The following is a 12990-nucleotide window of genomic DNA, read 5'->3' as shown; positions in this document are numbered from 1 at the left end:
ATGGTCACCCAACTTTCCTAGGACGCCGAGTAGCAAACCCAGCAATAATTACTACATTGTAAGTGAACACTTTGTAGACTGTAGTGGCAGCCATGTTGGTTCTCACCCAGCTCATACAGAGATTCCCTATGTTTGTATTCCCTATGCTTGTGTTCCCTATGTTTGTGTTCCCTATGTTTGTGTTCCCTATGTTTGTGTTCCCTATGTTTGTGTTCCCTATGTTTGTGTTCCCTATGTTTGTGTTCCCTATGCTTGTGTTCCCTATGTTTGTGTTCCCTATGTTTGTGTTCCCTATGCTTGTGTTCCCTATGCTTGTGTTCCCAGCACTCCTCCCCCTGCATTGTTGTCATGCCTGTCTTCCCCGCTCACTACTGCTTTATCCCTGCATTCCCTTCCATTGTGCTGTGATTTTTAGTTTGCTCCATATCCTCTCCTTCACCCCAGGTACACCTCCGAGAGCAGTGTGTCCTTCCCTCGTTCCCCCGCACAGCCATCCTCCTACCGCTCCGATGAGGAGATACCACCGACGCTAGAGAGATTCCCGTCCAGTGTGGAGCAGAGGTGAAATACTAGCATCGGCCCTCTGTCACTGACGCTTCTCTCTGCTTTACTGCACTACAGTAAAATTCCTTTATATCAATTAAAGTCAAAAGATTCCAAATTATGGGATGGACATAGAGATGTGACTGAGGATAGAGCGACACCAGGGAGACGGTGACAGAGTGATAATCCGCCTATGTCCCAGAGTAGTCCTACGGTTATCACATTGGCAATGAATCCTTTGTCTGGAGTATTGTAGAATTTGAGATTATAAGACAATTCTTTGATGGAAACAATGTTTGGATTCTGGAGAAAATGAAAACATAAAGGAATTTTACTGTATTATTCATCATTTACCTAGTTTGCACCGTGCCTTATACTTCTATTAAACCGTATATACATATTCACCTATCTAGTTTTGATCCTGAGTTACCGCCTCTATTATACTTCAGAGCTGCGCTCACTATTCTGCTGGTACAGTCACTGTGTACATACATTACATTACTTATCCTGTATTATACTCCAGAGCTGCGCTCACTATTCTGCTGGTACAATCACTGTGTACATACATTACATTACTTATCCTGTATTATACTCCAGAGCTGCGCTCACTATTCTGCTGGTACAGTCACTGTGTACATACATTACATTACTTATCCTGTATTATACTCCAGAGCTGCGCTCACTATTCTGCCGGTGCAGTCACTGTGTACATACATTACATTACTTATCCTGTATTATTCTCCAGAGCTGCGCTCACTATTCTGCTGGTACAGTCACTGTGTACATACATTACATTACTTATCCTGTATTATACTCCAGAGCTGCGCTCACTATTCTGCTGGTACAGTCACTGTGTACATACATTACATTACTTATCCTGTATTATACTCCAGAGCTGCGCTCACTATTCTGCTGGTACAGTCACTGTGTACATACATAACATTACTTATCCTGTATTATACTCCAGAGCTGCGCTCACTATTCTGCCGGTGCAGTCACTGTGTACATACATTACATTACTTATCCTGTATTATACTCCAGAGCTGCGCTCACTATTCTGCCGGTGCAGTCACTGTGTACATACATTACATTACTTATCCTGTATTATACTCCAGAGCTGCGCTCACTATTCTGCCGGTGCAGTCACTGTGTACATACATTACATTACTTATCCTGTATTATACCCCAGAGCTGCGCTCACTATTCTGCCGGTGCAGTCACTGTGTACATACATTACTTATCCTGTACTGTCCATCCTGTATTATACTCCAGAGCTGAAATCTCTTACATAGCCATTTGATGTGTGCAGAGCTTGCGGTGTACAGGTATCACATATTGATAAATCAGTCCCCACCCTGTGTTGTAGAACTTTGGCCAATCTAAATACAATCTTTCTTTTTCCGAACCTGAGTTCAGCTCTGGAGTATCTTGCTCGTTGATTACTAACACTAGATTCTGTCACTTGATGATCTTGCCAGTAATAACTCTTCGCCCCTCTTACTTCCTATACTGTCTGTAGGATTCTCTGCACTGGAGACGTTAGATTTATCTGTTCTATATCACTGTATATTTTTATCTCCTGGATTTCTTCACTTCAGCGCTGTCGTATTTTTCTTTAAATCTAAATCTGTTTCTATCTCGGGGTCACTATACAGTGTCTTCGCTGTGCGCCACGGGGTGAGGTGGGGCGTTCAGGCCTCGTACATAGTTTAATAGGCAAATTACTCGAAGCCTCACAACCTGCAGGCAAAGTTCTGACCCAGCGCGTGTGATATGTATAAGACTTTATGTGGCGTGTAATCGCCAGGGGGTGTAAATGTGACAGCGGCTGACGCCAGGCATAAATTCCTCTCGGCAGTTGTCGCTTTCCTTCCTTGAGGAGGAACAGAGGAGGAAGGATTTAAAGAAATCCTTTATTTATCTCCAGATGTCGATTGGTTTCAATTAAATGTGGAAATCTTGCCGTATCTCTCCCAGCAGAGAAGCCGCTGACTTCTGCTGGTTAACCTCTTGTATTCAGGATCAAAGATGGTCTCCTAGAAGGGCTTAGACAGTAGGGGTATAAAAGCACGACGACTTTGTACATAGTAACCAAACTTTACAAAAACTGTGATTTTCTAGCAACCTTAGTGTCATTAAAGGGATTCTATCATTAAAATCACATTTTTTTCTGACTAACACGTCGGAATAGCCTTAAGAAAGGCTATTCTTCTCCTATCTTTAGATGTCTTCTCCGCGCCGCCGTTTAGTAGAAGTCCTGGTTTTCGTCTGTATGCAAATGAGTTCTCTTGCAGAAATGGGGGCGGTCACCAGCGCCCAAACAGCACTGGGGGCGTCCCTAATGCTGCAAGAGAAATCTCCAGCGCCGCCTCCATCTTCTTCTGGAACGGCCTTTCCCTGCGTCTTCTTCCGGAGCTGGGTTTGGGCAGAGCTGACTGCGCATGCCCACCTGGTGTAAACGGCCATTTTGGCCACTTACACAGGCAGCTGGGGAAAGCGGCCACAAAAAAATGGCCGCACACATGTGTAGTCGTCAGCTCTGCCCGAGTCCAGACGGCAGAGCCGACTGCGCATGCATAGAAATTTTAACCCAGCTCCTGAAGAAGATGTGCAGAGAGGCCATTCCTGAAGAAGATGGAGGCGGTGCTGGAGATTTCTCTCGCAGCCTTGGTGATGCCTCCAGTGCTGTTTGAGCGCTGGGGCCCGCCCCCAAAGCTGCAAGAGAACTCATTTGCATACAGATGAAAACCGGGATTTCTACCAAACAGCGTCGCGGAGAACACATCTAAAGGTAGGAGAAGAATAGCCTTTCTTAAGACTATTCCTACGTGTAATCAAGAAAAAAATGTGATTTTAATGATAGAATCACTTTAATAAAAGTTGTGAAATTCTTTTCACGTCCCTTTTTTGTGAATTTCTGGGCTTTATTCTTTTCCTTGTTTCCCTGTTGCGATCAGGAATCTGTACACTGGAGTGCGGAGGGGCAGGCTCTTGTATAATACAGGGAAACTGAGGCTGGATGGGGGGAGGGAGGTAACTTCAGACAGGTATAGCTTGGGTGGTATTATATTTAGAACACTTCAGCTTTCATATGACAGATGAGATTCTCAGCATTCATACGACACCAAGATCGCAGTCAGGATTTTCCTATTGCTATGAAGCTGCAGTTGCTTTTCTATGTCACCAGGATCACCGTTCTACCTGTATTATTTTTAAAGATATCAATGCTAGAAAAGACAGACAGGATTGGCACATTGATATGAAGCTGCAGCTGCTCTCACTTCCCACTTCTGTAGTCTTATGAAACATGATATTTTCAGCTTTCATAGGTCACCAGAATCCCAGTTCTACCTGTATTTTCAGGGCGATATCACTGCTTGGGCATTCTCCTACTTAGAGAAGTGGTTCTGGTGTCCTGTGAAGGAAGAGGCCCTTGGCTTTCCTATGACACCAGGATCATGGCTACCTGTATTACTTCTGGAGATATCACTAGCAGGATTTCACACAAAGCAGACAAAACTTGATTATAACGTATATTCTAATATATCTTAACGTCACAAACACTGACAGAAGCTCCAAAATTCTGCTCAGGTTATTGTAAAGCTTTAATAGGATTCTTCCATATAAGCAGGGGAGCGGAGGGGGGAGTACGAGGCCTCCTATAGGAAGTGCTGCAGAATGGTGCAGACATGCAGTGTTCTTCTATGTCTAACCCCATAAGGCTGTAGCTGTATACTGAAGCGCTCTATCCCATTTGTATATATTGCACTGATTTTCCCGGACCCCATTGTACAGGGTGACCCGTTTGTAGCTGCAGTTCTGTTACATTCACCTTCTCTCTCCCTGTTCTTCTTCCCTTCAGGTTTTCGGATCTCTCCAGGCTCCCCACAGAACATCGGCAGGCCATTGAGTTTACCATGAGCGAGGTGAGTCTTGCCTCCGTGTCTGTCCTTGCACCCAAGTGTCTCCTCTCCATTTGTCGCTGACCATTTTGTGTTTTCATGTTCAGATCCGCTGGCTGCTCGAGGATGAGCTGGTGTCAGCGCTGCGTCACTCACATGTCATCACCCGCTCCATCCTAAGGAAGGTGCTCACCCATGTTTGTGAGTCGGACGGACGGCCATATTGTCACAGGGAGCTGGTGCAGCTGCAGTTCGTGTTCGGTCCAGAGAACTCTCTGCAGAAGTTCAAAGAGGTGTGAAATTCTGCTCAGACCCTAATTCCTTGTATAATAGGCAAATATAAAATTCTGGCTGCCATCACCACTAGGGGGAGCTCACTGCACATGGGTTTATACAACTTTAAGAAACTCCCTCTTGTGGCATGTGCAGGTTATTTCCCCCTAAGTGTCCTCTGGGCGTATCCCGGCGAATTAAGTGTCTATAGTATGACATTCACAAATCTGCTATTTGAACAGTAGAACCAAAATTTACTGCATATAGTTTTTTGTTCTCCAAATGTGCATGGGGCCCAATGAATGTGGAAGCCAGTTACCGGGTATTAGCCCCAGACTGAAACATGCAATAAACTGAAATTATTGCTCTGCCCACACAAGGGTGAATATACTTTGCGTGGATTGGTTCTTGTCTCTGCTGCCCAAGGAAGGATACGCCCAGGGGTGGGATGGATACGCCCAGGGGTAGGAAGGATACGCCCAGGGGTGGGATGGATACGCCCAGGGGAGGGATGGATACACCCGGGGGTGGGATGGATACGCCCAGGGGAGGGATGGATACGCCCAGGGGAGGGATGGATACACCCGGGGGTGGGATGGATACGCCCAGGGGAGGGATGGATACGCCCAGGGGAGGGATGGATACACCCGGGGGTGGGATGGATACGCCCGGGGGTGGGATGGATACGCCCGGGGGTGGGATGGATACGCCCGGGGGTGGGATGGCTACGCCCGGGGGTGGGATGGCTACGCCCAGGGGAGGGATGGCTACGCCCAGGGGAGGGATGGCTACGCCCAGGGGAGGGATGGCTACGCCCAGGGGAGGGATGGCTACGCCCAGGGGAGGGATGGCTACGCCCAGGGGAGGGATGGCTACGCCCAGGGGAGGGATGGCTACGCCCAGGGGAGGGATGGCTACGCCCAGGGGAGGGATGGCTACGCCCAGGGGAGGGACTTCCTTTTTAATGCAAGACATTTTAAAGTTCTTTATAGATCAGGGGTGCACATACTATGACCCGAGGTGCCACACGTGGCCTGCAGCACTATTTTATTTATCCTAATGTGCAATGGCAGAAGCATTAGTCTATCACTACTGGGAACCAGTGAGACACCTTGATGGTTCCCAGTAAGAATTCAACTTCTCATCTGTCACAATTTGCAGATGTTCATCTCTCCAGTTTGCAGTAAATAAAGTCCCATCCCAAATCTACACCCAGAGCGCTGGTGTTTTTGGCCCGGATCCTGGGCTGTCTCTGTAACCCTTGCAGGATGGGCTGTATGTGGAATGACTGAGCTTGCATTTCTGCGCGCCCCGTCTCGGAGCGTGGGGCGGTATTTTTAGAAACAATTATCCTTTTATGGCTTGTTCTCTGCTAATGTCAGCCGAGCGAGCTTGTCCCACAGAATGGAGCCTTTAATGATCCCGGGAGAGGGATTCAGGGCTGTAAAATGGTGGATTTTCTTTTCTTTTTTTTATAAATTAAGTGCATCGTCCCCAATCTCAAAAAAAAAGTCATTGTTGTAAGAGATTTTGTTGCATCTTCATTTTCCTCTTTATATCCCGCTGTATGGACCATTACCCTCCCTGTGTATATACAGGGCGCTGCGCAGTCATAGCCGGCACTGTATGCAGACACAGCGGAGGGCTGTAAAGTAACCAGTCAGATGGCGGACCACCAGTGGTCACACCGGCCGTATCACATTTCACCATGACTGCGCTCAATATTAAAGGGCCGCACACAGCAAGAACTCTGCAATAATGAGAAGGATTTCACAACATAATCACTTTTGCTTTGTAGCTTCTGTTGTTAAACTACAACTCCCAGCATCCATACTTGTCCTGCTGTTCCAGGAGCATCCATAGAAGTGAATGAGTCCTGCTGGGACTTGTAGTTTCACAGTAGCTGGGGTTTAGAAGGTTCCTGACCCTTGTTCTAGTAAATACTATATAATTCTGGTAATCTCGAATGTGCCAGAGTCCGATACACTGTAAAGACATTCCTGCTTTCCAGCCGCTTCTGCAAACCCTGACACACTGGATGTCACCCAGCTTTTCCCAGACCTAACCAGTTGTCACCAAACTGGGCCCCATCACAAGTCCCTTGTTATTACATTGTACATTATTTACTGTCACTGCAGATTCAGAACTTTAGGAAAACTGGGTGTCGGCGCCGTCCACTTTCTTTATAGTGGGTCCCCATCTTTCTTTGTTTCTATAGGAGTTCCGCCGTCTCTCTCTGCCCGGCTACCAGATGAATGAAGAAGAGGAGGATTACTATTACATCTCACTGAGCCGACTTCATGCCCACAGAGTAGAATCTGACCGCTCACCACATCTCCACGTGCAAGGAGCGGCCCCATGGCAGGAGCCCGATGTCCGTGCAGCCCCTGAGGCTCTGGAGGAAAGTAATGATCATAAAGGGGTGCAGAAGAATGCCCGGATTCTAGACAAGGTATGAGGGTGAATCAGTGTTGAATTTTGCAGTGCACAGGCCGTAGTTACACCCAGTCCTCAGGACTTTTACCCCTCTTAGTCCTGTAGATAGTGCAGTCTCATGTATGTGTGTGTGTATACCTTCTTAGCCAACTGTTTAGGTTTTTTGTGTGTTTTTGTCTTTCCCCATCAGGCAGAGGAGGATCCTGGTGACTGGGCTCCGGCAGTGCTGGAAGCATCCGATAGTGAAGTGTCTTCTGTCTTCTCGGGAACGTCTGCCATGGACCACGGGGCTAAAAATGCAAATGAAGGTTCCCTGGTGGACAAACCCCATTCACCCCCCAAAACTTCATCTGTGGTCAGTCTCCCTGAGTCTGTGCAGTCCAGCACTGTCAATAGCACAGGTAATACATTTGTAGCCTCTATTGCCATGTCATCCTGTGACTGTGTAGGGTCTTATGTCATTCAGGGTCTGGGAGAGCTGAGTGCCGCCTCCTATTTGACCAATATAACGCAGTAATGGAATATCAGTGGCATCTCTATACACTTTAATGGGATAGTATAAAAGAAGTAATAGTTGTGCACCCCCAGTCCTCTGTTCTGCCATTGGGTCCCATGCAGGTCATTACTGTGCCAATCACTGGCTTCAGTAGTCACTGTCTCGCGTATCGAGGGTTTCATGGACTGGATACAATTGTAACAAAGCTTCAGATGTGATAGGTATAAGGTTTATATTCTTTACCAGCCTCTTGATATAAATAAGAAGTTTTCTATTGTCTGACAGCAAGCAGGACATACACGAGGCCATTATGTGGCATTTCTGTCCAGCTTCAAATACAACTACTAGTAGTTAGTTCCAATAGGAAGTGCAGCTCTGGAGCACAAGCTGCTGCTCTACCAGTTAGAATACTATGCAGATGTAAGTGTTGTTCTGTAGGGGGGGCTGCACATTCATGCTTTTCTTTACTGTCCTTACAGGAGGGTCTCGGCAGCGTCCCAGTCGTGTCCAGAGTCTGGTTTCCAGCCATGGCAGTATGGATTCTGATCATTTAGGTGAGCTCGATTTTGGTTACAGATTATCGCTCAGTCTGTTTAGCCTGATGGCTCTGTTCACTGACAGCAAGCAGCCTGAAAACAGTGAATAGAACAAAAATTGGAAAACTGCAGATCTTTATACGGTGATAACAGGATCTGTATAGTCTATTGAATAGTGTAGGCTGTAATATATCTTTTATCACAGAGCCGCTTTCTGCTTTTATCTGACTTTTTTTTTCTGCTCCCCTCCCTCTGATTTCAATATCATCTCATAACGCCTATTACACATCTACAGAAGTGTTTGGATAGGGAAGGAAGGAACAAGACGTATAAAAGGAGAGAAGAAAGACTGTCTTAGTCTGATGCTGGAGCTAAATAGGAGCTTCCCATAACAACCAAAGTACTTTATTCACATCAATACATGTCAGTACTTCTCTAATATATACGGTAATATCCAGCATGGTACAGGGCGGTTTCTGAGTGAGTGAAGGGTAGTTATAGAGCAGATTCTCCTCTATGTCATGTGTGCAGTCTCTGGCAGCTAGTCTGCAGCCACGAGCTCAGGGAGAACTGCAAACTACAGACAGAGACTATAGAGGGAAAAACTGCAGAATAGAAGTCCTGTAATAACCAGAAATAATCCTACTCCTCATGACTGGCTCGCTTTACTAGATGAGCACTTTCATCTGAGATTCCTAAACTGTATCTACAGGATATGATGCAGGCAGCAGCGACTCTGAATGTGAAGACGCCCTCATCAGTGACCAGGACTACCGTTGCCCGGTCATGCCAAAGTTTTGGCTGATTGTGAAGATTCACCAGGACCGGGTGGAGGTCTGCACCCATGCCAGGTACCCAGCCACGTCCTGCAGTGTGGTCATCTTTATCTGATTGGTGGTTCTCTTTCTGATCCTGTTCCCTGTCTTATGTTTCTTCTGCTGACAGTGCGGTGGCTGCTCAAGAAGTGGAGGAGCTGGGAGAGAGTCAGCGGCTGCATCAGCTGGTGGTCAGGAAGGTGGGCGAGATCTGCCGAGTAGTCAACCAGGTAGGCCCAAATTTCTAGGCCCTTAATTTTATACACATAGCTGGTATTGCTGAGGCAAGCTATATCAGTATATATGTGTTCTGTGCAGCCACACACTGGCCATGTAAAGCATAGACAGGCCAAGTCTGTCAGAATAGCTTTCCTCTTAGAAGGTGGTCCTACTTGGGGTGGATCCCCTTCATTGATGTACCTCCATTCATGGTACAAATTGGTGGACTACTTCTGTAAGGTAAAATTGTGTATATAATAAGCTACACCCCATATAATAATCCATGCCCTTAGTAATAACCACACTCCATATAATAAGCTACACCCCATATAATAATCCATGCCCTTAGTAATAACAACACTCCATATAATCCATATAATAAGCTACACCCCATATAATAATTTATGCCCTTGGTAATAACCACACTCCTGCTAATAAACCACACACACACACACGCTAAATGTTGTCTTTATTAATAACCACTCCCCTGCTGACAGGCCACTCCCCTGCTGACAGGCCACTCCCCTGCTTAGTGCTCCTCAGGGGTGTTGTCTGTGACGTACAGATATATGTACCCACCCTGCGATGCTTCTCAGGACCTTCTTGGCCCATTAGTCATTCAGTGCAGCACACTGAGGGTTAACAGTGACTCCTCATTGTTGGGCTCTTACTTTGTTCTCTCGGCCCTCCTGTTATTTCCGAGCTGTCGTCTTCCCGGCCCTCCGTGTATTGAGTGTTTGTTTTTCACCAAGGTATTAAAATATAAATGGTTCCTCCAAATTGCGACACTTAAACTTTTGTTCCGGGCATTAAACGGCAATGAGCGTAAAACAAGATAGCGGCGGCCGGCCAATCTATCAGATAAGATCTCATAAACAGGCAGCGGCGGATCAGTGGTGCGGAAATCAGAGCAGAAACCGATTTACCATCCTCGTTTAATAATGTATGAGAAGAGGAAATAAAGGAACGGCAGAAACCCTGCGACTCCTACAAGACGTCTCCAAGCATACAGGGACAAAATCTACTTGTGTATCACCAGGCTGGTGCTTGTGGGGGGCCACAGCGCTTATTACATGTCATAATTCTCCAATGTAAAGGCCTTGTCTGAACTGTACCCTAGACAGCAATGAGGAGACGATGGATTTCCTCAAGATGCTTCAGTGTGACGTGCATTGCCTGCTCCATTATCTGCCCACTTAGAGGAATAGTCCACTTTTATATAAATTATTCATCTTTGCAGAATAAAACATTGCAATTTTCCAATAGACTTCATGTATTTATTCCTTGCTGTGCCCTCTGTTTGCTGTCAGTGACTGGAAACATTCACCGGCTGAAACTCTGTACAGAACCATAAAGTGAGGGTTTGCTGCAATAGTGTCCAGGTTACTCTCTGTGAGCGAATGCACTGGTGTGCTTTCCCTGATACATTGTAACATCTGTGCTGCTGATGGGTTTAGATGACAGAAGATTGCTAACATTTGATGCACTTGTAGCAAACCCTCTGCTGGGGAAAGGCAATAGATCAGGATGGGTTTCGTGTTCTTCGAGCTTGCCGTTTCTATTCCGTGATAGCAAGCGGACATTTGAGGCAGAAGGTTGCAGATTTAGATGTGAAAATAAGTCCACTTAAAGAGTGTTTGAAGGGTTAATCAGCTGACTGCCCCAAATAGTTGACGTTGCAAGAATAAGCCATGACCCGGCTCTGTATGTGCCAGTATTGCATGGTGACCGTCACATGTATGTAATGCAAGGCAGTAGGATATGTCTATAGAATGGGGGTCCTGAGCGGGGGATGTGTGTATATACAGGGGCTCACAATGATGGGACCCTCCACTTAGCAGGAATACAGGGGTAAGGCTGATATTTCTGCAGATCAATGCGTAGACTCCAGTAGTCGTCCCACAGCCAGTGATACAACCCCATGATGCAAATTCTTATTCTATGAATGTCTTTCCCTAGAATGCCCCTTTAAATCCTGTGTCTGTTGCCCCCACAGCGCCTCCTGCTGCAGGACCTGCACGACACACATTTGTGCAACACTCTGCTGGTGGCCGAGAGCGAGGAGGATATCTGGAAGAGCGAGAGTCCCTATGCCACGTACCGGCCCAGGATGCTCACTAATGAAGGTGATCTGTACATTCACTATATACAGAATATGGTCAGTTGTGTTTTGTATCTGAGAGACAACCCCCCCCAAAGGCCTCTCCGGTCCCCTGAATTCTCCATTCATGAGATCAGAGGGGATTAGTCGCTTTCTGTTGTCTGTTGGTAACTCAAAGAGCCCAGAAATTATTTGTCTGATGTTCTCACCACTACAAGATCTCTGCTTGCTGTCAGTAAATGAATTTATTACATTCTCCAGTATGGGGGGGGGGGGGCAGTGAGTCTTCTGTTACATGTCACTGATGTGTGTCATGTCCTCGCAGACTTCCCTGGAGAGGAGAGCTACCAGCCCCGCGACTACCTTGCCGCCACCATGCAATTCATCCCTGGACACTTTGCCTGTGACATGGTGTGGAGCACAGTGATTCACATCCACCCTCGGCTGAAGATGGGACCTAACATGGGGGTCTCCAGAGGTCAGTGCCCCCTATGTCTCAAGGTCTGTGCAGCCCTGTGACAGGCAGTCTTATATCTCATGTCTCTGCAGCCATCCAGTCCCTGCGCTCCGTGCTCAATGCCTTCTCTGTCGTCAACCGGAAGAACATGTTCGTGTATCAAGAACGCGCCACCAAATCCGTCTTCTACCTCCGGTGTGTATGGCGGAGGGTGTCCTTATAATGAGATCCTAATAGTCCGACTTCATTACCCCTTATGGAGTCAGATCCTGTACCCCTTGGGTGGGAGGACTTGTATGTCAATGAGCTGTCCTTAGGATTAATGAGCAATATGTGATTGGCTGGGCTCTGACACCACAGACCCCGTCTGAAGAACCCATGGCACTCACAAATGCTGTGGCGTCTGTGCCGATGCCATTATGTTCCTTGGTCATATGCTACAGTACCAGCTTGGTCCCATTTAAGTGAATGGAGCTGAGCTCCGATACCAAGCACAGCCTCTATGACATGTACTGCAGTGTGCTTGGTATTTGGGGATGAGGTTGTAGCACTCACCCCAATGCTGCAGCCTCTTCAACCAACTCATCCGGTTTTATACTGTACCACCGCTTATTTTATTTTGGGAGCTATACACTCCTTTATACGTTAATAGCTCAGATATCCAGTGAACCTGTCTCCTCCTTCCCCTCAGGCTCTCTGAGACGTCTGGCAATAGCCGGCTGTGGGACATGGACTTATCCCAGTCCATGATGTCTCGTTCCTTGGCGCTGTCCCGTAGTCAAGAACCAATTTTCACAGAGGAAATGGCGGTGAGCTGACGACACGTGAAGCCGAGCCTGGAGGTCACATCGGCTTGTCTTTTACTTCCTCACACTTGTCTGATTTTCCAGGGCAGCCGCTTATCCCTGGACTTGTCTTCATCTCGGGGTTCAGACTCTGCCAGACCTGTGGGTCAGATGGATAAGCACATCCTACTGCTGGTCCATGGCGTCGGAGAAGCAGGTGATAAGTCACTTTATAAAGCTTGTTTCTGTTTCTGATGACCCCCATTCTTTACACTGCAGGCTGCATTTAGAGAAATGGAAACAAGGTTTGTGTTACGTCTGTCTTATTGTATGTCAGGACTTAACAGCTTAGAAAGGTCAATCATTTTTCTGATAAGACTGGCCATTAGCAGTATAGATCTGATCCCCTATACGTGTCATGTCTATA

At 46.8% G+C, this 12990-nt stretch overlaps 1 protein-coding gene across 3 annotated transcripts in view; it reads left to right on the top strand.

Moving 5' to 3' along the window:
- The window catches only part of SZT2 (SZT2 subunit of KICSTOR complex), a 64165-nt gene that overhangs the window by 31379 nt on the left and 19796 nt on the right, over window positions 1-12990 (top strand). For 2 of the 3 annotated variants that reach the window (XM_075286531.1, XM_075286530.1), the window contains 13 exons: window positions 445-561; window positions 4406-4469; window positions 4553-4738; window positions 6937-7170; window positions 7345-7555; window positions 8130-8204; window positions 8899-9037; window positions 9132-9231; window positions 11217-11346; window positions 11647-11799; window positions 11871-11973; window positions 12470-12587; window positions 12669-12780. In XM_075286531.1, the coding sequence (XP_075142632.1) occupies window positions 445-561; window positions 4406-4469; window positions 4553-4738; window positions 6937-7170; window positions 7345-7555; window positions 8130-8204; window positions 8899-9037; window positions 9132-9231; window positions 11217-11346; window positions 11647-11799; window positions 11871-11973; window positions 12470-12587; window positions 12669-12780 (1742 nt within the window). The remainder of the gene's footprint in view (window positions 1-444; window positions 562-4405; window positions 4470-4552; window positions 4739-6936; window positions 7171-7344; window positions 7556-8129; window positions 8205-8898; window positions 9038-9131; window positions 9232-11216; window positions 11347-11646; window positions 11800-11870; window positions 11974-12469; window positions 12588-12668; window positions 12781-12990) is intronic. The other variant, XM_075286532.1, reaches the window with a different exon arrangement.

Source organism: Leptodactylus fuscus, chromosome 9 (assembly GCF_031893055.1).
Source record: "Leptodactylus fuscus isolate aLepFus1 chromosome 9, aLepFus1.hap2, whole genome shotgun sequence".
In the NCBI taxonomy this organism is placed as follows: Eukaryota; Metazoa; Chordata; class Amphibia; order Anura; family Leptodactylidae; genus Leptodactylus; species Leptodactylus fuscus.
The sequence above is the reverse complement of the archived record's forward strand: the minus strand, read 5'-3'. Positions and strand labels throughout refer to the sequence as shown.